This window comes from Dipodomys spectabilis, unplaced genomic scaffold (genome assembly GCF_019054845.1).
Source record: "Dipodomys spectabilis isolate Male_0828 unplaced genomic scaffold, ASM1905484v1 ptg000043l, whole genome shotgun sequence".
In the NCBI taxonomy this organism is placed as follows: Eukaryota; Metazoa; Chordata; class Mammalia; order Rodentia; family Heteromyidae; genus Dipodomys; species Dipodomys spectabilis.
In genome coordinates this window covers 24,505,835-24,532,808 of record NW_024870720.1, presented here as the reverse complement: position 1 = coordinate 24,532,808, position 26,974 = coordinate 24,505,835, and the positions used below count along the sequence as shown (strand labels likewise).

The window sequence follows — 26,974 nt, the reverse complement described above, 5'->3', positions numbered from 1 at the left end:
ACCAGTATGGACTATAGTTAATAAGTAAAAATCCATGGGTTCAGAGATAGTCTGTTTAGAGTCATTACCCTTCAGTCTTTCCTTTCTCGGTCCATTGTCAGGAGACCCATTACTTTTTATTGCAAAGATCTGATTGACTTATTCCCATTACATACTTTTCTTACCTACAGTCTCAGATAGTGTTTCCCCTCGCCTTCCTATAGCTGTTTGTCTGTTTCTAAGTATCTCACTGCAAGTAAAAATTCATAAAAATACCCATTTACCTCTATTATCAATCAGTAGAATATATGTGGCTTATATGCCAGTTCAGTAAGGAGCAATGTCATAATGAATATTTAAGCTCTAGAGCCAGATTGTAGAACACAAACTTTGGATAAGTCACCTACTAATTGTACAGTTATATAACACAAAGCTAATTACTTATGACACTGTGTCTTATTTTCCTCCTCTGTAAAATAAAGTGGATGTTCATCCTAGAAAGTGAATGTGATCAGATAATACATGTTAACCACATAGAACGGTACTGGAAACACAGTGCACATTTAACAAATGCCAGCTACTATTTCTTTTTAACATCTAACAGCAAACTAGTACTTATGAAACTCAATTTCAAAGCTCAGAAACGTATTTAAGACTTCATAATAGCTATATTAGAATTAAATCTTTGTCCTAAAATTTTCCTGAATTACTTAATTTCCTACTTTCTATTTTCTTTGCAGGTCAGAGAATGGAATACTACCATGGCATCGTTGAAGTTTCACATCCCCAAGATAATAGTCATACTGAGAAAAAGAGCTCATATCAACTTAAGGAATTGCAAGAGATGAATAAACATTTGGTAAGTTGATAAAAACTCTTGTTTTTGTAAAATAACATACATGGTGAGAATTTTGTAGATAGTTTCCTTTATTTTGAAATATAAGAGTTTCAGACCATCTCCGTCAGAATCAGCTGGCAGATTTCCTGGTCCACCCATATCTCATCCATCAGTATCTGATGAATGAGAAGGTTGAGAGAGGAGTAAAGAAATTCTCCTATCCAACATGTGGATAATTCTGAGAAACCATTGTCCCTACTCAACCACTTCATTTAAAGATAATACTGAGACAATTGTTTTCCCAACTTCACCACAATACTTTCCTAATAAAAGTATAACTGTATCAGAGCTAGTTATTTATAATTCTGTACCCTTTTTTTAAGACCTCACTTTAAGATTTAGAGTATTTTTTTGTGTGTGCCAGTCCTGGAACTTGAACTCAGGGGCTGAGCACTGACTCCCTAAGCTTTTCTTCTCAAGGCTAGCACTCTACATATACTTGAGCCACACCCCACTTCCAGCTTTTTTGGTAGTTAATTGGTGGGTCGTCTAAGAACCATGATCCTCACATCTCAGCCTCCTAAGTAGCTAGGATTAAAAGGCATGCCACCAATGCTGGGCTTTAGAATATTTTATAAAAGGATGAGAAAAATAAGGACAACAAAATATATTCAATTTACTTCACCAATGTATTATTAAAGACAAAAATATGCAGGCCTAGATGGAAGCTAGTGGCTCACGTCTACAATCCTAGCTACCCAGGAAGCCAAGACCTGGAAGAAGGTGATTTGAAAGCAACCCTGGCAGAAAAGTCTTCAAATCTCCATCTCTAATTAACCAGTAAAAATGCCGACAGGCCTCTCAGGGACAAAGACTGAGTGAAATAATGACACATTCTCATCAGTGTAATATGCAAAGCCCCTTTCTGGTTGTCAATCATCATCACTTGCTTAATATCCTTTATTCCCACAAGCCCATACTAACTGCTTTCTGTGATTCATGAGTGATTTGTTTGTATTCACTAGTGTAAAATTGCATTTTTGTTTTATGTGCCCAAGTTTCAAACTTATCTTTTGTATTAGAAGTAAATTTTGTCTCAACTTTTCATGTTGCTGAATGTACATCTAATTAATTGCTATTAGTTACTATATGACAATTCATACTTTATGGCTGCCATGTGTTCCCTGAGTACTTGCCTATAACCCCAAGAACTACTGCCATAAACAGATTCCTATGTATTCCCTTTGGGTCATGCAAACATTTCTGGGAATAAAATTACTATGCCTTTTGCAAGTATTTCATTTAACTAATTGGTACAAGGACAGCACGTCATGGTGGCTGAATCAAGGTGCATGTCCATCGATGGTATGTAAGTGTTCATTGGTTCTAACTGCTATAACAAAAGTACTATACATTGGATGAATTAAACAGCCAACATGTATTCCAAATGGAAAGCTTTAGGAGTCTAAGTTCAACTAACCAGTAGGTTTGGTGTCAGGTGAGGGCTTGCTTTTTGATTCCTACAAAACCATTTCTTGGGTTCTCATATGTAGTAAAATGCAAGAAAACCTTTTTCTCTTTCAAGATGGCCTATCTTCATGGACAAATTATGGCTTCCCAATCCTTTCCTTAGGCCATCACTGTGGGTTAGGATGTCAAGATATGGATTTGAGGATTACATAAAACTCATTTCACAGCATCTAGAATTATGTGATTTTTCTTTCCTGGTATCATTTGACAGCCTAATAAGCATAAAATAGTATCTTATTTATGATTTAATTTGCATTTTTCAAGTAATAATGAATTTGTACATCATCCCTATACATATTAGCTTATTGGGTTTTCATTTCTGTAAAGTACTTGTACATGATTTTTGCCTCCGTTTTTTGTTTATTCATATATCTTTGCAGGAGTTTCTTACATTTTCCTAGATACTAATAATATATTAATTGTAGATATTCTACTTATATATTCTGTGTTTTGTTAATATTGACTACTGAAACAGAGGTCCATAACTTGGAAGTAATCAGATTCATCAGTTTTCTTTGCTTTATAACTACTTTGGAGGAAACTTATTCCTTCCTAAGTCATAAAGTATTTTACCATATTTTCTGATATTACATTCATAGACCTTTATGCTGTCTCCAAAGCATCTGAAGAACACTTCTGAAAAGTGCTATTAAGTAAGAACTAAATTTCTAGACACTATATAATGAGGCAGCTTTCAAATAAAACCAGTTAACCAATCAAAGCTTTCCTCAATGTATATGCCATGGTTTTTGAGCTCACTTGTATTTCTTGGCACCTGGATCTTACAGAAAAGGAAATATGATCTGTCTTCTCAAATTGTTACCCATTTCTTTGAAGAGATATGAGTAATACATGTGAAGTTGGACAACATGGCATGATATAATTATGGATTAAACTGGATCTTGAGGGCAATAATATAGAGAATTTCACAGGAAAGGAAGATCAATAAGGACTCTCAAAAGAAGAGCTTTGTATTATTTTATACCTGTTTAAATGAGACAGGTATTCTTTCCTCCACCATCCACCCCTTCCCCATCAAGTTTGTTTTAGAGAAATTACAGGAAGAGCGGGTGCCTCATCCTGAGCCACTCCTGTCTATTGTTGCTAAATCCTAATGAATAACATCAGATTCTTCTCTCTCTCCTATATGGGTACTAATTAGATTTCTCAGAAAGGCAAGCTGTAGTTCCTGTTTGTCTTCATAACTTAGGATTTCCTGATTTGAATTTGAATGGAGATGGAAAAGTAAAATGAGTTCATGCTCAAATTCTACTAAAACTCAGTCTCATTCCCTGAAACAATGGGACAGAAACAGCCCTTCTCTCATATCATTCTTTAGAGATGACTCCAGTGACCAGATACCAGCTCTTCAACTTAAGATCAGACCATCTCTTGCTAAATTCATCATACTTGAAAATATCATAAACAAAAACAATGTTTCCAATACACTTACGTTACTAAACATCAATAGGTTAGTCTAGCCTACTTTAACTATGCCCAAAACACATTAAAGTGAATCATTGATTAAAATCATCTAACATAAAACTTGTTTAATAATAAAGTATTCAATGGTGCATATAATTCATTAAATATCTATATTCACAAAAGGCTAAAACTGTAGCATATTACTGCCCACTGGGCAGTAATGATCAGAATCTAAAATTCAAAGTACAAGTTCTACTGAGAGTAGAAAGTTTCTATAAAGCACAGTTTCTACTGAATATATCTAACTTGCACATCTTGTAAAAGTCACACAAATCATAAACAGAACTATTGAAAGCTGGATTCAGTCCATAATCAGCAATACTCCCAAATAAGTAGATCACTTTTGTTGTCACTCAAATTTTTTGAGTTTGAGTAAAGTTACTACTTACTGAAAGGAATGCCTCACTTAGTATATTTCAGAAAGAGGAAAAGCTCTTAAGATCATAGCATCACTACCTATGTGAAAGTTCTGACCTTATAGTACCATGGTGATAGTAAAAATTAACCTTTTGAATGTTAGGTACCATACAGAGCATCTTATATGTATTATTTTCACCTTATCCTGAATAGCAACCTTGTAAGGGAGGTAAAGTTACTATAATTTTCAAATCTAGGTGCAGAAAGGTTAATTTTCTCAAAGTCACATACCTATTAAATGATACAGCTAGGATTTGAAAGAATCGGAGACAGAAGCCACCATGAACATTAAACATAGCAACACTTGGGACAGACAGTGACAAAGTCCCATGGGGAAAGGGTGGTGCTAGGCATTGAACGCAGAATCTGCTGCATGAGGACAAATGTTCCACCACTGAAATACCTCCCCAGCCCTTAGAATTTTTAAGATAAATTCTTGCTACAACTCAGATTGGCTTTGAATTTACTGTGTAATCTAAGTTAGCCTTGAATTCTTTTTTTTAAAATTCATTGTAAAGATGCAGTACAGAGGGGTTACAGTTATATGAGTAAGGTAATGAGTATATTACTTGTTGAGCATTGTTACCCCCTCCTTTGTTTTTCTCCTACTATCCCTTCCCTTTCCCACTTCCCCCACTCCTCCTCTCCCCTCCCAAAGTTGTAAAGTTCATTTTCAACATAGTGTCTTGTGGGTATGATTGTGGGAATGATTGGGTCATTCTGTGTCCTTATTTCAGCATTTTGTTATTCCCCTTCTCCTCCCCAAATTACATAAATGTATATACAAGATGCAGGGCACCAAAATCAAATACAACAACAGGGGATGTACCATAGGGGGGAAACATACAAAAGAAACAAAAGAAAATCGCATAGTACATTAAAAAAACAACAACAAAGAAAAAACTCTTATGTCCATATCTTGGGATTCATTTCACTTAGCATCATCTTATATGGTCATATGTACATAGCTTTTGAGCTTTTCTGTTCATCTGATAAGATTATCCTAGACATAGAAGCTGCACTCCCCTGCTAGAACCTCCAAACAACTCTCATGGCCTTGAATTCTTTATCTTCCTGCTTCAACTTCCCAAAGGCAAGGATTACAGGTATAGACCTCCACTCCCAGCTTGTGAAGGAATTTTTACTTGAGATTTCAGACTTGCATTTATTTTGTAATTAAAGATTAGACATTGAAAAAGATACATATCAGTATTTAACTTGTAGCCTGGAAAAATAGCTAATTATATAATTTCATATGGAACCTACAGGTTAACATTACAAAAAGGTGTTGTTGTCTTCTCTTTACAGAAAAGAGAACTAAGTCTGAGTTCTAAGTCTATAGCTTACAGATGATGGATGGGAATGTTGAGGCTAGCTAGCTAACACTGAACATGTGCTGTTCAACTACGTGTCAAGAAGAGACTCAACTAAAAAAGAGGATAAAATGATTCAAACCTACATCAATTGTTTCATTTATTTTTTAAAATCCATAAGCTTATAAATTATTAATTATGGTGTCATTATAAATACGGTTACAATATAATCTTTTATCTGTGTGTATGCTAGTCCCAGGTTTGAACTCAAGGCTTGAGCACTGTTCCTGAGCTTTTATGCTCAAGGCTTGTACTCTACCACTTGAGACACAGCTCCACTTCTAGCTTTTTTGGTGCTTAATTGGAGATAAGAGTCTTTTTTTGGGGGGGGTGGGGGGTCCGGTCATGGAGCCTGAACTCTGGGCCTGAGCGCTGTCCCTCAGCTCTTCAGCTCAAGGCTAGCGCTCTACCACTTGAGCCACAGCGCTACTTCTGGCTTTTTTCTTTTTGCTTATGTGGTGCTGAGGAATCAAACCCAGGGTTTCAGGCATGCAAGGCAAGTGCTCTACCACTGAGCCAACTTCCCAGCCCTGGAGATAAGAGTCTTAATGGACTTTTTTGTCTGGGCTGGCTTCAATATATGATCCTTAGATCTCAGACTCCTGAGCAGCTAGGATTACAGGTATGAGCCACCAGTGCCTAGCCACAATATATTCTTAACTGATATATTATAATATATCTTCATCATGGTTAATTCATTTATTTGTGTTAGTTTTGGCTGAGGAAGGCAACAATAGAAGGTACTATAGCAGAGAGAAAAGAATACTGATGGATATAGTTGTGTGTATGTCTATCATAAAAGTCTATAGTTGGAGAAAAGGTATGGATGGCTATATCTTTTGAGAGAAATTTTCTAAGAAAATAAATAGTATGAGATAACTTAAACTTGAGTAGATTTTTATAAATAATCAATCCTCAGCATAGGAAAAAATTTTAATGTTGTGAATATAAACACAGACTTCATTATGCCACATTACCTAGAATGTCATATACCACTCAGTAAATTCAGCATCTCATTAGGCATTACAACAGAGGCTAAGTGAAATGATGCTCAATCTCTATTGATCTATCTATCTACTTATCTACTCCCCTCCTCACCCTCTTTTCTCTAATAGAATAATGAAAATTTCAAAATACATGAGCCTTCTAATAACCACCTTTTTTTTTGCTTTAGATATTCTAGTTTTGATTCCACTTTGTTCGATTTTTAAATAAATCCAAATTAGGTTTATTTGCAGACATATTCTGTGACACAGTAAAACGTTAATACTTTATCATTTATAATCTTTAATTTGGGGTATTGTTTTCTAGTGTATTGCAACTGACTGCGTGCAATTACTTGGTCCTTGATGTCTATCTGTTTCCTTCTGACATTCCACAAAGAGATATTGAAGTCACACTGATGCGATCAAAGAAATGACTGATAACATCACAGAATGACACCCCATTAGTGACCTCATTATCTTCTAGTTTAGAGCAACAAGAAAGCCACACTTCCATGATGCTCCACCCATACCCACGGACCTCTGATGGCATTCTGTCCAACTCTAGATGAAGCACTGGGCTCAAAGCTGTGGGAGAGAGACCTGATTCTCAGAAGTTAATGAACCCCAAAATCTTGGGCAGCATCCCTTAATGCTCAGCCTGACCATGTACCAGCTAGGCTGGAGAGATTTACAGCTGACACCTTCAATTTGAAAAACAAACAACACTGACATGTTAAATGAAGACAACAATGTATGGCAGTAAAAATTGTCAAGAGTATACTCCTTCAGTTGCTGGTCCACTTAGGGACCACTCACTGCTGCTTGTGTATTTGCCTGTGGTCAGCACTGTGAGAACATTGACAGACTCTGAGTCTGGATGGCCTTGGCTAAATTCTGGTTCTATGGCTCACTGAAATGTCAACTTGGGCAAGTCACTTCCTCATCCATATAATGCAGATAATAGCAGTATTCACTTTAGATGCTGACGTGGAAAGCAACTGGCCTGAAATATAAGAGACTTAGTACTTGGTACTAAGGAAGAAATCAGTGATTATTATTCCTGATTTTATAAAGTCTATAGTCTCATAATAAAGGGGTTTTCTACAAAGAAACAACTGACACAAAAGGTGTCCATGAGGAGAAAAAAATATGTCTTCAAATAATTCATGTGTATTTTTTCTAGGAATGCTTATCTCATTCAGATGTATAAAGTACATTCAAAACCTTCATAATGTTAACAAGTAAATGCAAGGTTTTCTGCTATATTAATTTTTAATTTCCTTTTATTTGTACACTAATTCAGCCAACTCATTTTGCAGTTATCATTCAAAAATCACTGCAGAATATGACAACATAAATCAGTCTATGCAAAATGCTTAGCACTTTAGTAAACGAAATCACATATTTACATAAATAACTATGTGAACTAGAAGAAGATGTAAAAGGGATAAAAAAAAAAAAAAACCTGAGGTGGAAGGAAGAATGATTGGTCTCAGGATGAAGGAAATGCCAACGGAGGTATTATCTGAGATAGATCTTGAGAGACAGATAATTGTGATTCAGAAAAGCAAAGCTAGCCGCAAAGAAGAAGGTACTCGAGGCCAAAGGTCAAGTTCACAGGAAAATACTTGCAAAATATCGAGGGTGAGAACATGGAACAGGCATGCTGTGGACAGATGGTAAGAACCTCAGAAGTCTAACAATGATGTGAACACAGTTTAAAATGCAATTGCACTCTATTTTCTATGTCTATCTTGAATTCATTCCTTATTGGAACTGTAAATTCAATTAAGACTCACTTCAGATTAAGGTTGTCTTTAAAATAAAAGGGCCTCTTATGCCAGCTTTCATGTGATATAAATTATATCTATATAAATAGATAAATTATATCTATATAAATATCTGTATATAAATTATATCTATATAAATAAATGATATCTAAAACTTTTCCATGGTACACCTTTAGTTTCTTGAGTACTTAAAAACTTATCTGGTATTATATTGGAACCAAGAGATTGAAAATTCCATTTTCCAGTCTTCATGGCATAGGCATCTGAATTTTGATGTCTGAGACCTAAGCAACCCATATGGAAAGACACAGATTGCTGTAACAGAAGCAGCTGACAGCGAAAGGTGGTGACATGTAAGAACAGCTAGTTGAGGAATGAAAGATGAATGTCTGGGCGTATCTGTTTATTTGAGTTGTCAACCTCTCCCTAACTCTTTCATTAAACACCAAACTAACCTTCAGTTGCCCAGAGACCTTAATCCTAACACAATTTCCAACGTTCCAATACCATCAAGCAGAAAGAGGGGGTCTTTTGTTCCATGTTAAGAATAACTCCAACTATAAAACTCTACAAATTCCCCTGGAAGAAAGAGGCTACAGGGATTTGTAAATCACTAATTCTACCAAGTTGTATAAATAATAATAATACACTGACAAAAAAAAATGTGTGTAGGTTTGAAATGAAGAACTGTCTTCCAAAACTGTGGGGCAATTGGAAGACCCTAATTTTGTCCTAAAAAAAAAAAAAGTTTGTATTGATACAAGCCTTAAATCTCTCAGGCAGACAAAATTTCAAGGTTTCTGGAAAGCTCATTTCTAGATAAACTCCTTTCAGCCATTACATTTATACTCATGTTTTCTCAGGTTTCCCATTATAAATTCGGTAGTATTTTTTACTAAACCCTGTGCCACTTTTCTTAAAATGTCCGGCAGCCCATAGCTCCAGAAGATCCCGAGACCTCACTCCTGACTTGATTCTTGAGACTTTCTAAACATAGGGTACTATAATCTGAATAATAAAAAAGAAACTTTGTATCATTGGCATCACCTAAGTTTCTTCTACCTAGACTTACGGTATTCTTTTAGCTCCTATTTCCCCAACAGATGTAATAATTCAAAGATCGAATTAAGGCTAGGGCTGGCCATTTTCAGTGGGCACACTGCCAGATAGAGTGTATCATCCAGAGTCCAAAACCTGATCCAGTGCCTTCACCTAGTTCCAAATGACCAAGAATCAATGATGGGTGGAACTGATTCAAAGGATGATGACAAACCAAAGTTACTGAAATATCCAACTGCTATTGACTTTCCTTCCTTTTAAAATTCATCACATTTCCCACTTCCTTTTAGTTTGCCTTTTATTTTCTTTGGGAACTTCCTTGCCAGGTACTGAGTAATAGAACTAGTTGTCACAAGAAATGACTAGAACAATGTCATTCTCAGAAAAGCACACCTTACAAAATAGTTTGGTTTCTTTCATAGAATCCCCAACCACCAAATTTAGGATTTCCTTATGGATGAAGGCACATTTGTGATAGTAACAATTCATCAATATTTAAGTGTTTCCTTTGATCTTGTATCTAAAACTAGTACCAAATATGTCCCTTTAAAAGTATTCAACTGAATTATCTTTAGGTTAGTTAACTATTTACTTGAAAATCTATAGGAATGTGCTCTAAGGGAAATAAACTGAAGTAAAATGTGCATTATATTTAACAAGGAAACTATCTTATTGCATGGACAAATATGGATCCCATAGATACAAAATCTAGATTTAAGTCCCACTTTATCATTAACTACATGAAACCAGGGGAAAAATTCCCATAGTATCTTTGAGTCACAGTTTTTTTTTTAGTAAAAACAGGAATCAAAATAATATTTTTTCCATAGGGAATTGTAAAGGTCAGAGGAGAAAATGATTTTGGATTATAATGGTTCCAAATGAAGCATCTACAGCTTCCTGGTAGTGCTAAAGGAGTCATGGCTTGCCTCTTGATCCCTGAAAGAGCTTTCCTTTTTATTTTTGTTTTTTTCAAAAAAGAGTTCATTTCCTTAGCTTTTTCTTCAGACATTTCCCTCCCCACTCCTCACCCCCCAACATACAAACATTTGGCTTATCTACTTGAATGATGGCTACCAAGTGGTTACTTGGGAAGACTAAACCAAATTCACCACAGTACCATGCTGTAGCAGGCAAGCACAGCTGTGTATATTGACACAAAACAATCCCCATTTCTTCTTCTTCCTCAGTGACACAGACTAAGTAACACTTTTGACTTCGTGTTTAAAGACCTGCAATGCCAACATGGAGGCTAGAGGACCACCAATTACCAGCCCAAACATTCCCAGTACTTTCTATGTATTTAATCCTCCTAGCCCGATGAGTAAAATATTAATATCCTTTGCCTTATAAGTTATAAAACTGAAGCTCTACTTGATTTAGTGTATTCTCCAAAGTTGGCCAGTTCATGAGCAGCAGAAACAAACTCCGTTTCTCTCCATCACTTCTCAAAGCTTCATTCCAGAAGAGGAGAAGAAGGGGAGAGTGAAGCCAAGAATCCATTACACATCCTACAAAATTAAGAAGAGTGAGGGAAGGGGTGGGTTGGGAGGGATGGGTGAGAATGTTGAACATGGTGACATTGAGCAAGATGTTTATGTTCATAAACTGCTTTGATAAATACTAACTCCTTTGTACAACTACTTAAAGATCATTTTAAAAGTAAAAAATTTCAAAGTCTCATTCCCTCTCTTATCTCTGTTCTGTATCTTTCTATTATTCACTCTATAAGTTTTAGAGTATCTTCTACTCCAGACACTTACACAAGAAGCTAGAATCATTTGGTGAGGTGCCTTAAAAACATGAGCAGCCAGGTCACTCAAAGTCCAATTGAAATTTTGAGAGAGGAGCCCCAATATCAGATATTTTTTTAATTCAGCCAATAATTCTGTCATGCTGTGAAAATTGAGAATCGTTTATTAAAACAAAAATGCTATTATTTATGTATTTTAAAATCCAGAGTATAGCTTTATTACAAACTATCTCGTTAACATACTGTTTCTCTTTTGAAATAACAGGTGGACAAGATATTCATAGATTCTACTTTGAACAAGCACTACATCAAGAATCAAGTAGTCAGGCTGATGTACGTATGTTGGGGCTACAGTATAATCACAGCCTAGAGGGTCAAAGGGCAAAAGATTCAGGATCCTTCATATATTGTGTGTCTCTATGATTCAGCCCTTACTAGTATGCTCATAGATACTATGTCTCAGTCTATATCTGTAATACAGAGCTAGCCACTATTTTGTAATAGAAAAGTAAGATTTTGGGTGGTGTGGAAGAGGATGTGATGTACTTATATTTCCCCAGGAGACAGTTATCCCAAATAGCAGAAGCAAGATTCAAAGTTTATCAACTGGTTATTAGGTCTAAATCTACCCAAACCCCATAGCCTTGGGAAAACCCAGCTGCCAGTCACTGCATGCACTAAGTACTATGCTTTTGACAGATGTGTCACTTTGAAAGCATTAAGAAGACAGAGTTGACTACGAAACTTTACCAGTAAAAAAACCGTAGTCACAAGAGACATGCCCAAACAAAAAGATGTTTCTATTGTATTTGTTGTTATTAGGATGGAAGAAGGCTCAGATCAGTTGCAGAAAGTGCTCAGAGGTTTCAGTTGTCTTACTTTGAAAATCACATAGCTGAACATTCAGACACAAATCCATGAATATGTATGATTAATCTTCTTAAAGGAAAAGAAAGAGATTATATTCATCTGTGGATTTATTTAAAAGAAATAATCACCAATAGACTTTGTTACCAATAGGCTAATGTCTTACTGGTTTACTTATTCCAAATTCTTATACATTTCTGGTAATTGAAGACTTTCGTGAGACTGTTATAGTATGAATTGGATAATTTAGAAGCTGAAAAGCATACAAACACTAGAACTTTCTAAATTTCATGCCATCTTTTTTTTTCAAATTCTGATTTGTCATGGCATCCTAAAAACATTCTTATAGTTTCATGAAATCCTTCACATTTATAACCATTATTAATATGTAATTTATTTTGTGTGATTCTAGAGAAATTCTATCTGATGATCAGTGTCAATTTCTCTTATTTAAGATGGAAATTTACTTGGACACCTATTTGTATTTGTATTTGTACTTTCCTATCCCAACACCTGAAGGGAACACAATACATAAAATGTCTTGGAATCTATATAACACTCTACTTTTTTAGCCAAAGATTCGGGGAAAATAGGCCTATAATTTTTTTTACTGTTTAGATACTTTGTAGCAAAATTAGAAAAGATGACAGATTAATATATATTATTTTCAACTTTTAAAAAGTCTCAAAATTGTTTTATTTTCCTAATTTAAGGATCTATTAAAAATAAGTTCCATGCATGGCAGGATTGAACCTATACAGATACAAAGTTGAAGAAACTGCTACATAGCTTGAATAGGAATAAGAGACCACACCTTCAAGTATAGCAAAGAGGGAATTGATACTTTTAGATATGTTGTAACTATCTACTAGTCCTAAGCTTTGTGGAATGGAAAACAAAGGAAGAAGTATTTCAATTTGAAATAAACCAGTCTCAAGATCAGAGCTGATCAAAGAGAAACCAGCCTTTTAAGGAAGCAAATGTCCCATCATTTTAATGACTGCACTAGGGTTAGAGGACCGCTTCTTATAAATGCTGTAGCAATGATTCAGATATCAGATTATGATTCATTGTCCCAAGAGAACAGGAAGCTTCCTTCCAGTCCTCCGAGCTCTTTATTTGGATGATGACTTTTTATGACTGCAAGTTACCCAACTGCTGTAACCAGCCTTCAAAAGAATCAGGGAAACACACTTAAAACATAATAAAAGCTGGAAGAAGGAACCTATGAAATAGCCTCAGGTCAAAAGCACACCAAGGATGACATACAGAAGAAGGGTGTAAATATGAAAGCACTAAACTTTGGCAGTCAGCAATTGAGGCATAAATCAAGAAGGAAGATACGGGAAAGATGATAGGACAGTACCAGATGCATCTTTTGAACGTGCACCTTTCTGTTGTATTTGTCATAGCCCAGAAGATGATGTGAAGGCAGATACTGTTACAGCATACCAGATCCCCTCTACGGTGCCTAAGACAAAAAGAGAGAAGAAAAGCCACCACATCTTAAATCAGAAGATTAGAAAAACAAGAGCCCTGCCGATAAATGTCTCATCAGTACAAGCCAATAGTAAGTCGCTTCCTTTCTATGTGACATGAACTTCCCTATTTAGTTGATGTTTTGTATAAACATAAACTCATTTGTCATTTCCACTTCAAGTCAGTTAGAATTCATAGGTAAGAGAATTCAATTTCAACATATGGCCTTTCAAGGGTTTTTGTTTTTTTTTTTTTTAATCATTCTCTGATGAAAGGATGTCTGAATGTAATCTTCAAGTGGTTTTCCTGGAAGAAATTGATTGGTAATCACCCCAAAATAAAAGCAAAGCTTTACAGCAAACAGAGGGTTAATCTGAGCATCCTCTGCCTTTATGACTAAGCAAGTGAAAATACCAAGGGTAAAGCAATAACTGTGATTCTAGATGGGAGCTTCCAAAAACACAAACTTACCTGTCGTCTTCTAAAAGCATAGGGAAGGGATGGTAGGGGGAAAACAAAGGAGGAGGCAACAATGCTCCATAGGAAATGCACTCATTACCTTGCTCATGTAGCTGTAACCCCTCTCTCTGTACAGCATTTTTACAATTAAAAAAAAAAGCATGGATGGGTCTATATATGGTGATCTTATAAGGTTTTTAATGACTTTCATCCTATAATCAATTGGAGAAATGATTATAAACCAACTTTGGAGCCACTAAAACCATCTGATAAATAATGCTATCAAAATCACTAAAAACCCAGGTGCCAGTGCCTCATGCTTGTAATCCTAGTTATTCAGGAAACTGAGATCTAAGGATTGGGGTTAGAAACTAGCCCTAGTAAAAAGTCTGTGAAACTTTTATCTCTCATCATCAAAAAGCCAGAAGTAGAGGTGTGGCTCAAGTGGTAGAACACTAGCCTTGAGCATAAAAGCTCAGGGACAGTACTCAGGTCCTAAGTTCAAGCCCTAGGACTAATGCAAAAAACTAAATTTAAAAAATCACAAAACAGGGGGAAAAATCTTTACTGGAAACATTTCTATATCCTTTCCATTTCACTTTCAGCTATTTACACTGCCATCATTTCCTTGAATTTGAGAGAAACAACACTTATCAAGGCCTATCTTCTATATCTCATTACTATATTCCAGTGAAGTTGGGAAGTGGAGCTGTGTCTCAAAATAGTAGAATGCTAGCTTTGAGCAAAAATTGCTCAGGGACAGCACCCAGGTCCTGAGTTCAAACTCCAGGACTGGCAAAAAAAATTGTACATTTGTCTCTTAAAAATTCATTGATTGTGTTAAGATATTCAAGACTTTGAGAAGTCCGGTTATGCAGATACCTGTTTCTTCTTGTATAGTAATAGATTTCCATAGCACTTACTTTCAGCAGATGAATATGGAATTTGTAGGGAAAATCCATATTTTGTAGGGAAAAAATCCATTGGCTACCAGGTTTAAGAGTCATAGAAGAGAGTCAGAGCAAGTAATCTGTATCACATATGAGATAGAATGCCCTGCCCTGGTAAGACTAGCTGATTCTTGAAGCGGAAATCCTCATCTGGAAGTGAAAATCTGAGATAGGGAAAGGAGCAGAAGTTTCCTGATGTGATTGAGAGTCAGCGACTTAGGGAATTAATTAAGCTATAGACCTCTCCCAAGTAGAAAGAAGGAGCTGTCAAAAGCTTAATCTACCTTCTTTGTTAGGTGGGAAGGCCCAGGAATGCAGGTTGTGAAACAGTAGCCATTCTGCTGTTTGGATTGTACCTAATTTCCAATAATGTGTTAATTTGCCAGGAGTTTAAAAGCCTGCACTCTGTGAAACCAGAAATGGAACATTAAATGGTCTTCTTGTATCTTTAGTTTAATGACTGTAGTAAATTAAGAGGTTAAATTGTACTGATGGAGAACCTAATTCTTGTAACACCACTGAGTCACTAAGGACCCAAGTATTGCTCCATACCTTTGTGTCCATTTCTGTATCTAAAATTGCAATGAAAATACCTGTTCTATCTGAAATCATAAAAAGATCATGAGAATATACAAGAAAGCAGAAAGTGTAATGTAGAATCAAAAGACTGCTTTGACTTAGAAGTGAAGATGCTTTGGAGACCTCAAAGAATTGATGTTAGTTAACTGATAGCAGGGACAGCTAAAACCCTGAAGGTTTCAGCATTTCCAACTGTATTTACTGGCAGTTAGAAAAGTTCCATACACCAGAATGCTCAGAGCCATTCTTCACTAAAGCAGTCCTTAACTTGGCAACTTCTAAAAATATAGAAAATGGCAGGGATTCTAGATTGAGTCTAGAAATAATCCTGTAAGTCCAGATTCATTTGGTTTGTCAAGAATCAGTGTTTTGTCTGACAAAGAATAATAGGGTTTCTTCCCCCAATACAATGTATCAGAGAAAAGATAAAATCAACTTGCTGATACTAAAAAGGCACCAGAACAGCTCACTGACTCTGTATCAGGATTTGGATGCTTCAGTTCCCAGGACCATGTCTGTAATATTTAAAGACCAGAATACTGACTGGACTTCTCCCAACTGAGAAGTGTTCAAGAAAAGAGTGTATATATTTCTTTTCACTTATACACTGGGAAGTAATGCTAGTTGGTGAAATATAGAAATCTACAAGATATCAATATTAGAAAATAATATATATTATATAACATGATATTGTATATAATTGTTATATTATGCATAACATAATATATGTAACATGTAATGTCAAAGATATTTATATTATATATTAGACATTATTTTATCATATTAGGATTCTATTCTTAAAACTTCAATTATACTTAATAAGCCATTATGTTTAAACACTGATCATTCCTAACAATGGATAAGTTGCATTTTGTGTGTGTGTTTATGCTAGTTCTGGGGTTTGAACTCAGGACTTGAACCATTAGCTCTTTTGCTCAAGGCTGGTGCTCTGACACTTGAACCACACCTCTACTTCTGGCTTTTCCATGGTTTGAGGTTAAGAGTTTCATGCTCCGGCTGTTTCAAACTCTCATCCTCAGATCTCAGTCTTTTGAGTAGCTAGGATTACAAGTGTAAGCCAGCAGCACCTGGTAATAACTTTCATTTTGCTAGACTAATGTTATTTTAACTGAAGAATTTTAACACTGTGCAATCATGAAAATCCTGAATCTACATTTGTTACTCACAAAGGGCACTAACGAAGGTTAGTAATTTGAGGACAAGTTGTTGGGGAAGGAAAACAGTTGATCTGGTAAGCAAAAATAAAAGGATTTAACTTTCCTCCTCCTCCTCCTCCTCCTCCTCCTCCTCCTTTTCTTCCTCCTCCTCTTCTTCCTCTTCTTCCTCTTCTTCCTCTTCTTCCTCTTCTTCCTCTTCTTCCTCTTCTTCTTCTTCTTCTTCTTCTTCTTCTTGAACTCAGGGGCTGGGTGATGTCTCTGAGCTTCCTTTGCTCTGGGCTAACACTTTACCACTTGAGCCATAGTACCACTTCCAACTTTTTCCAACTATTTTTGGAGGTACGAGTCTCATAGACTTCCCTGCCTGACATGGCTTCGAACTGCTATCCTCAGATCTCAGCCTCCTAAGTAGCTAGGATTATGGGTGTGAGTCACGGGTGCCCGGCTTAACTATTTTCTTAAGATAGACCATCATCAATACAAATCATCTTCTTTTATGGTTGTAGACCCAAAGGTTATATAAGAAGTTGTGAGAGACAGTTTCGTGCAGTCCAGTCTGTTTTTCTGATGCACACAAGGACTGCTGTTTTCTTAGCTTACTGGATAGTCTAGGTTCTATAAATCTAAGGAAAAGTTACTGATTAGAAACTTTGTAAGTCCTATCCTACAGCTGGTTTTCCCAGGAATTATTAAATCAACAGTTAATGTTTAGGATAGAAAGAGTGTCTTTTCCCAGGAAAAGAGAGAATATAACAAATGGCTATTGGTTTCTAGTGGTTCACATAAAACTGAGGATAGTAATTTTCCTCTAAAGGAAAAGGAGAGAAAACATTCCTTAGAGAATGGTGTGTTTGTATGTGTGTGCGCTTATGTGAATGTGCTATGTGTTACTGGGGCTAAAACACAAGACCTCACATCTAGGCATCTACCACTTGAGAGCTATGCTTCTCACATTTTCATGTGTGTGTGTGTGTGTGTGTGTGTGTGTGTGTGTGTGTGTTGAGATAGGGTCTTATTAATTTTTGCTTATACTGTCCTTTAAACTGTTTGTATTCTTGTCTCTGCTTCCCAAATATCTGTTCCACCATGCCTGGCTCTAGGATAACAATCTAATCCATTAGATGGCTTCAGTCAAGAGTGTGCTCGATAGAAAATCCAGGGAAAATCAACTAAAAGTAGAGCTATTTAGGTCTTGTCTTAGCAACAATTATACTACTTTCCATTTTAATACACTACTGTATGTTATAAACAAGAAATGTATATATAAATAAGAAATTTTCTATCTTAAATTACATTTGACAGAATATTGTATTTCTCCCATAGACCAAGTACTTAAAACCTGTTCTGGGCATTTGATTCTTCACCATGGAGTAATTCAGGGATATCATTTAATATATATTTTTGAAAATTTTCTCACTTTGTAGAGTATAAAGATGTGACTCATAGAAAGTTAGTAAAATAAAGCATCCCCATTTTATACAATGGGAAATTGAAGGCTAAGACCCTAAATCTGAGAAACTTGGCACTAGTGCAAAAAATGAAATAGTTCATTGTCATCACTCAGTAAGCCATTTTAACTTAAAAGTCATTATAGAGCCCTTTTTGTTTTACATTGAGTTTTCAAAATATTTACTATCATTTTGTTTTTGTTTGTTTTCTTGCTTTAATGTAGTACTGAGATAAACTTACAAACAAGACAGAAAGTACAGAAATAAAAAATCAGTGACCAAAGGGGGGGAAAGAAACAACAAAACAAAACAAAAATAAAAAGTAAAATAACAAAAAACTTCTTGTTTCTATTTCTTAGAGTTCATTTTGATAGAAATCATTTTATATAATCATATGCACATAGTTATTGAGTCTTTGTGATCCTCTCCTAAGAATGTCCTCCTTTGGTCTCATTGTGTAAATGTTTAGAGTCCAGGATAACCTATTGTATTCTTCAGCAGGGAAACTAAGTGTCCAGGCAAGTATGTCTAGTTAGCTTATACAAACAATGCCCATTGCCACATTAACAAAGATACCTTCAAATATTAGCTCACAAATTCCCATCTGTGCTTCATGTTTTCTTTGGGAAAAAATAACAATTGGGCAATAGACATAGATTTATTTTACTCTAAGACTGATGTCATGTCTAGGGCTGAGGCATAATTGGCCCAGTGGTAAAGAACTTGCCTTGCAAGTGTGTGACTCTGGGTTTGATCTCAAGAACTTTTGTGTGTGCACCTGGGCCTGGGTGCTGACTCAGAAAGCTTTTAACTAGCCTTTTTTTCAAGGCTAGCTCTCTACCACTTGAGCAACAGTAAGACTTTCAGCTTTAGTTAATTTAAGGTAAGAGCTTCATGGACTTTTCCTGCCCAGGCTGGACAGATCTCAGCATGCTAAGAAGGCTTTGGAGGTAGGATTATAGACATAAACCACCAGCATCCAACTTAGGCTTTTTTTTTTTGGTCGGTCATGGGGCTTAAACTCAGGGACTGGGTACTGTCCTTGAGCTCTTTTGCTCAAGATTAGAGCTCTATCACTTTGAGCCACAGTGGCACTTCCTGTTTTCTAGTGGTCAGTTGAAGATAAGAGTCTCACAGATGTTCCTACCTGGGCTGCTTTCAAACCACAATCATCAGCTCTCAGCCTACTGATTAGCTAGGATTATAGGCATGAGCCATTGGCACCTGGCTTGCACAATTTTTTTAAAGCATGTTTAATTTAAAAAATTTACATAATAAAAATCTTGGAGAAATTTTTAAAAAAGTATATATTTCTGGTTTATAATAAGTAAGTTTGCTTTTCTAATTCTTTTTTTTTAATGCTATGAAATGTGCTTTCTAATAAATGTGCTTTCTAAATAAACTAATGTGAAAGCAATACATACGAAAGAGATAAAGCCCTATGGTCTGGCACCAATCATTCAAAATATATAATAACTCACCTTCATAGCTGGCAGTGACTTCACTAAAAGATTTTACAAAGGTGATGAAAAACCTAAGTGGAGATACTCATATATTTGCTTTTGTGTTTTGCAAACAACCCCAATATTTTTATCCATTTATTTGTTCATTCAACTAAAAAGATTTTTAACATCCTACAAAGTAATTGTGCCGGGGGCTGGTGGTACTATTATATGTTATACACAATCAAATTCAAAACTATACTTCAAAAGTAAGGAAAGGTGGAAACCAAGTAGGAAATAGTAATACAGTGAAGGTGTGCCATTCCATCATAGTTACAGTGTTAACCTGGCCTTTGGAGTAAGAGAGTGAGTGATTCCTAAAACAGCAGAAAAGTGCTGATGAATGGTTAAGTATCCTGAGAAGGGAGTAGTATGAAATAATGCTATGAAACAAATGAGAATATAGCCATTTCTTGTAAATGAAAAATGTCATCATGGCTGGAACATAGGATGGGGACTTGAGCATGTAGGAGAAGGGTGTAATTAATAAAGACAAGGATCAGAAACATACTGGCACATTTTGACTTTGTTTGGAAGGACATGAAGTGTCAGCAAAGGATTCACACACTGCAGAATGATCTCTCAGATTCCAATGTGCTAAGTAAATTGAGAGCCCAAGCCTGGAAATAGAAGGATGCAGTAGGAAGTTGCTGAAATCCTTAATAAGAAAAAGAGGTTGCTTGAAGGAGAATAGTGGCAGAGTGATGACTTTTTTTGAAACAGCTGGCCATGTTTGGAGTGTAACCAACAGCAACAATATGAATTTCCCTTTTTGATAGCTAATTAGCTAGAACCAGAATGAAACCCATTGTATGTTCTGTATCAAACTATGTTCCCGCATTCTTTAAAAGAACTGTAAGCAACAAAGTAATTTCTGGCTTGACGTACAGAGCACAGCACATGTTTTCTTTTTCCTATCAGTGCCGAATATGTTATTTATATAGAATATGGAAACTTCTATCCTTAAGAGATTTGTGTTCCACAAATCTACAAACATATGAGGAGGTAGTCACTCACAGAGTGGATAGGAGAGGGGTAATTAGTGAACAGACAGCATTGTTTCCCTGGTGAGAATTTTATGTCAAGGTAACATGGTTGGATCACCACAAACCATGGCAGGATATGGACTCTAACTGGGAACTCTCAAAATAATGGCACAACTGGCACTGAAAGTCTACAGGTTGATTTGACACTGTGCTATATCAATTCTCAACAAAGCATCAGTAGGCCACATACATTTGCATCTACAGAGAGAGAGAGAGAGAGAGAGAGAGAGAGAGAGAGAGACTGAGCAAAATATCAATGCATGGGGACATAGAATGAAGAATGATAAAGTACCTCTCTATGCAATAATAGATGCAATTATTCCATGTTAGTACTTTACTGAGGTCCTGGTGTCAGATTGGACACTTCTTAGATCTTTTTTTTTTTTTTTTTGTCGGTCATGGAGCCTGAACTCTGGGCCTGGGTGCTGTCCCTGAGCTCTTCAACTCAAGGCTAGCGCTCTACCACTTGAGCCACAGTGCCACTTCCAGCTTTTTCTTCTTATGTGGTGCTGAGGAATCGAACCCAGGGCCTCATGCATGCAAGGCAAGCACTCCACCACTGAGCCACCTTCCCAGCCCACTTCTTAGATCTTAACAATCTCATCTCTTACAGGCTGTGGTAAACGAGTTGCTCCATTAATAGTCAACAGAATAATGTCTGGGGAACTTGCAGCTAAAGGGGCCTGGCCTTGGCAAGCCTCCCTCCAACGTGGTAATATCCATCAGTGTGGAGCCACCTTGATTAGTAATATGTGGCTGGTCACTGCGGCTCATTGCTTTAAAAGGTAAGTTACTCATTTCAGGTCAGATCCCAATACTGAAAGTAAAAAGGCTTGAGTTTTTACCATATTTGGAAGGAATAATCTGTTCCAAATGTTGCCGAAGTAAAACAAGGAAAGCTCTCAGATTCTTTTCTAAAATTATAGTCTCTTCACATATTTATTTGGAAAATTTGTTGGGAAGAAAGGGAGTATGAATCATTATTCTAGTATTCATTAATCAAGTCTTCAAAGCTTTATTCAAGAAACTATAAGAAAGCAGAAATACTCCTAACACAAAACATTTACAAAGAACTTATGAAATCAGTCCCATGTCAAACAATGTTCTACATTTAGTACTGGTCTATTTTTACAAAAAAAAAAAAAAGTAGAAATGTGCTTTGACATGTGAAAATGATGTAGAAATATCTGTCAGGAGCCAGTTTACTTAGAATCAGTTGTCTGCAGAATTCTATTCTTGATTTATGTTGCATTCTTAAAAATCAGAGCCCAGAGTATATGAGCACTCAGGCTGCTGATTAAACCATGTCTGGAGTATTAAATCTGTGGTGCACAATACACTTCAAGATGTCTGGGAAAAATAAAGTGACCTTAGAGTCTTGGGGAAAACGATTCTCAGCCAGGCATAATAGCTCAATCCCACCTACTTGGGAGCTGGACATCAGATAATCATAGTCTGAGGTCAGTCCAGGCAAAAAGAAGTTTGGAAGACTCCATTTTGGCCAATTACTGGGTGCAGTGGTGTACACCCCTTATGTCATAGACACAGGGGAGCACAAGTAGGAATATAGCAATCTAGGCTGGCCCAGTTATAAAGGGAGACCCTATCTTGAAAATAACAAATGTAGAAAGGGGCTAGATACATGGCAAAAGTGGTAGAGCACCTACCTAGGAAGAGTAACTCCTTGAGCTCAATTTCTGACAAAAAAAAAAAAAGGAAAAAAGAGGAAATGTATATCTATACAGTCTTTCCACTCAAAGTGTGGCCCACTTAGCACTATGGAATTTGAAAGAAATAAAAAAAATAGTAAATCTTAGCCAAGCGTCACGGAATCGGAAGTCACATTTTAATAAGATCCCTTAATTATCTGTGTGCATATTAAAATGAGAAAAATGTCCTGAGAGATAAAAATATTTTTCTGGGTAACCTCTATAGTACAGATGATCGCTGCATTAATAGATCTGAAATTTTGTTATGTGCAAGAAAATTAGAGTTAAAAACGTATTTGCCACCAGGCAGAGCTGTCCAAAGGTGAAAGGAATTCCAAGTTTCAGAAACAGGATTCTAAGACACCATGCAGAAGAGCTCAGGCACGACAGTGCTTTTGTAATGACAACCAGCACCAGTTATTAAGCTATTACTATGCTATGGACATTTGATTAGATATTTACATTTTTCTTTTATATAAAATCCTCATAGCCATTGAACTAAGTCCTGTTTGGTAAGCTGTTTTTCACAGAGGATGATAAGAAAAGGTGCTTGCCTGCAGTCAATGTTTGGAGATGATGAAATTCAAAGCATATTTTCCTGATGCCAAAACTCATCTTTCACAGATGGGGAATCAGCGAGAGGACTGGTCAATTTTTTTTTATCATATGTATGAGATATATTTTATCATACATGAAATAGATACATAAAAATATATTCTATACAATACTTGATATATAAAGTATATATATATATATATATCATTGTATGACATAGATCAGACACAATTCATCTTATATATTATGCATTATACGTAATACACATATAGCACATGTATATATGATCATGCATATACCACATGCTAGACATTTGATACATATGACACACATAACATATATCATACATGTGATATATATAATTTATTTTCCTTAAGTACAAATGGATTTCAATTTGTTATTTGGAAAATAATAATCAACAATATTTCCAAATGCCCTTTTCTTAGAGATATCTTTCTAGAACAAATGTTACCATTTTGAATTTTTACAATTTACTTTAGAATTAAAACAAGTTACTATGAATCTATGCTTATCATCATTAATTTTTACCTTAATGATTTGGGCCCTGGTTAAAAGTTTAGAAACCTGAATCTTACCTAGCATCTCTAAAGCTATGCATGCTTTTAAGGTTTATAATCTATTAATGTAATAAAAATAAAAGCTGAACTAAATAAATTGGTTCATTGTTTGAGAATTTCAGTGTGATCATTCCCATGTGAGTAAATGCAATTCAACATCTTACTTTTTTATTTGTAAGTCCAAAACAGTTATATACTAAATTTATCTAGGCATATTTAAGTTTTAGCTTACAAACCAAAATGTCAATATATCTATAATATATGATAAGTTATTTTTATAAACCAGTCTTTGGTAAGCTTCTTTACAGTATTTTTATATCAAAATGTTGTATGAAAGCAAACACAATAATCCCAGCACAATTTATATAGTTGCAAAATGAGACTTATCTCTATCATTATCTTTATATACTTCAGCTAAAGCTAATCACCAAAGAATTACTGACTGAAAAGCAAGTGTCATTTGAGTCAGTTCTAGGAACTTTATCATATCCTATAAGACATGCTGGTTCCTTCTTACCTCTCCAATTCAATCATCCCAGTTATTCTTCCCCTTACCTCCTAAATTTAATCCCGTCTGGCCTACAGCCTTGAGATGTTTACCTGGAAACGTTTCTCCCCATCTTCTCAGGGCTCACTCCTCTTCCTTAACCATGTTTTAGCCTAAATATGTTTGAGAAAAAGAGCATTCTCTAACTAGCCCCTAATATTCTATGCATAATCCTATTTTATTTTGCCTCTAACGTTCAGATCATTTACTTTTAAAAATTTGTTCTGACCCTTTTTCTTCACCAAGTCTAGTAATCTTGTGAAGTAGAAAGCTATGTCTTATTCTCTTCTACAGCCCCAGTATTTTGATAATATTCAATATATGGATATTCAATAAATACTAGCTGAAGGGATAAATGAGTACTATTGCATGTGCCTCATGGCACTAAAATTGCAAATTCAATATGAATTTCAGCTCTTGAAAATGAATTTGGGGAGGGGGTAGTTGTGGAGGTGGGGAGGAAAGAGATGATAGGGGAAAAACAAAGGAGGAGGCAATAATGCTCAATAGGAAATGTACTCATTACCTTGCTCATGTAACTGTAACCCCTCTGTATAGCATTTTTACAATAAAAACATACAAAAAGGAATAAATTAAGACTCAAAAGTTTCAAGAAAGTACAAAAAGATAAATCTTCCTACCACTTACTTAATTCGCCAATGGGCAGTGACTAAAGACCCACAACGGAACAGCGAGCCCTTTGCCAGACACCTTGAGTGATAAGACACGGACAGAGCCCTTCTCCGAGGCAGTCATGGGTGGGCTTTAAAGAAACGTACTGAGAACTGGAAATCCAGAACAAAGAACTATCCCAACAACAGACTGCAAAAGAAAAAAGAAATGGCAGCTGGGAAAAATAAATTCCTTAAATGTAAAAAAAAAAAAAAAAAAGGAAAATAAGTTATTCTTCTATCTACTAACAGTAGACTATATTTAAATGGGCAAAGAAAGTTATCATTGTAACCAAATATTGTCAGAGTGAGGTATTTTTTTTCTTTTCTTAGCCTAAACGCAATTAATGTAGCTCGTATATTCTACGGTGTTCATATTTTCTGCGATTTTCTAACCTTACCAGCAATGCTAACCCTCGACAATGGACTGTCAGTTTCGGAACGACAATAAACCCTCCTCTGATGAAAAGAGAAGTCAGAAGAATCATCGTCCACGAGAGATATCGCTCCCCAGCAAGAGAGTACGACATTGCAGTTGTACAGATTTCTCCCAGGGTCACCTTTACAGATGACGTCCGCCACGTTTGCTTGCCGGAAGCCTCTGCGTCCCTCCGACCAAATTCTACAGTCTACATCACAGGATTTGGAGCGCTGTACTATGGCGGTGGGTATCTCAGGAGCGCTCACAGAATGCTAAGTGCCAACACGGTGATATCATGTCTATCGATACTATCCTGCCAGCCAGGCCCTCAGCTTGTTACTTTTTATTAGAACTCTTATTTTGCAAGTGAAATGGTATATACCACAAAATCAAGAAAAATAAAGGAATAAGTGGAAGGGAGGTAAAAATGTTGAAGGTGCTGAAACAGTAAAACACAATGTATTCATGAACTTCTTTGTTACATTGCAAATCAATACATAGCCTACAAAATTAAGGAAAGTTAGGAAAGGGATAGGTTGGGAGGGATGGGAGAGAATTTTGAAAGGTGGATGACAGTCATCTATATGCACTGTATTAAAATGCTTTGTTGACTGTCAACTCCTTTGTACAACTATTTAAAGATATATATATATATATATATATATATACATATATATATATATATATATATATATAATGTTATCTTAGCTACTTATGAGGCGAGATTTGAGAATCTTAAGGTCCATGAGACTCTTATCTCCCAATAAACTACTCAGAAAAGTCCAGAAGTGGCTCTGTGGCTCAAGTGGTAGAGCATTAGACTTAGTGTTAGCCTTCAGCAAAAGAAACTCGAGACAGTACATAATCCCTGAGTTTAAGTCCCAGAAATCTCTCTCTCTCTCACACACACACACACACACACACACACACACACACACACACACACACACACACGCACGCACACGAAGAGATAGCCAACACAGAAACAAAGAAAGATAACTAAAACAGAAAACTTGACCTATAGAAAGTGGAAGTCAATGCAAGTGAGAAGTGGAACTTCAAACATAGCTAGAATCAGGACTTCATAGGATGCTATGAATCTCTGAATGTCACATCTTCTTGGGGCCAGGGGAGGTTCTGCCCCCATTATCTTCATTTGGAGGGCCTCTAGCTCCACATAGTGGCAGAGACGGCCAAGTGACTTTGGATTGATGGACCAACTACCTTTATTTTAAATAATTGTTATTAAAAAATATTGTAAAGGTGATTACAGGGGGGATACAGTTACATGAGTCAAGTAATTAGTACATTTCCTTTTGAACAATGTCACCAATCCTTATTCTCTCCCAGATTTTTCCCTCCTGATGTCATTCCTCCATAAGTTGTATAGTTCATTTCCAACATAGTGTCTAGTGGGTTTCACTGCTAACTTTCTTCACCCTTTGTCCCATCATTTCTGTGCTTCCCCCTCTCCTCCCCAAATTAGATAAGCTTATAAACAAGACAAAGGATACAGAAATTAAAAAAAAAAAACAGCGACACCAAAGCCACCAGCACAACTATGTACATTGCAGCATTGTTGTTTACCATAGTCAAGATATGGAATTGACCCAGACGTCCCTCAGTGGATGAAAGGATCAAGAAAATGTGCTATATATACAATGGAATTTTATACTTCCATCAGAGAGAATGGCATTCCCCCATTTTAAAGAAATGGAAAGACTTGGAAAATTATACTAAGCAAAGTAAGCCAGACCCCAAAAAACATAGGCTGC

At 36.0% G+C, this 26,974-nt stretch overlaps 1 protein-coding gene across 1 annotated transcript in view; it reads left to right on the top strand.

The window, feature by feature from the left end:
* The window catches only part of LOC122106842 (transmembrane protease serine 11A-like), a 34,944-nt gene that overhangs the window by 1,415 nt on the left and 6,555 nt on the right, over nt 1–26,974 (top strand). Inside the window, exons 2-7 of the mRNA XM_042678372.1 lie at nt 720–838; nt 11,476–11,543; nt 13,490–13,640; nt 18,647–18,692; nt 21,332–21,503; nt 25,183–25,442. Of these exons, the coding sequence (XP_042534306.1) occupies nt 720–838; nt 11,476–11,543; nt 13,490–13,640; nt 18,647–18,692; nt 21,332–21,503; nt 25,183–25,442 (816 nt within the window). The remainder of the gene's footprint in view (nt 1–719; nt 839–11,475; nt 11,544–13,489; nt 13,641–18,646; nt 18,693–21,331; nt 21,504–25,182; nt 25,443–26,974) is intronic.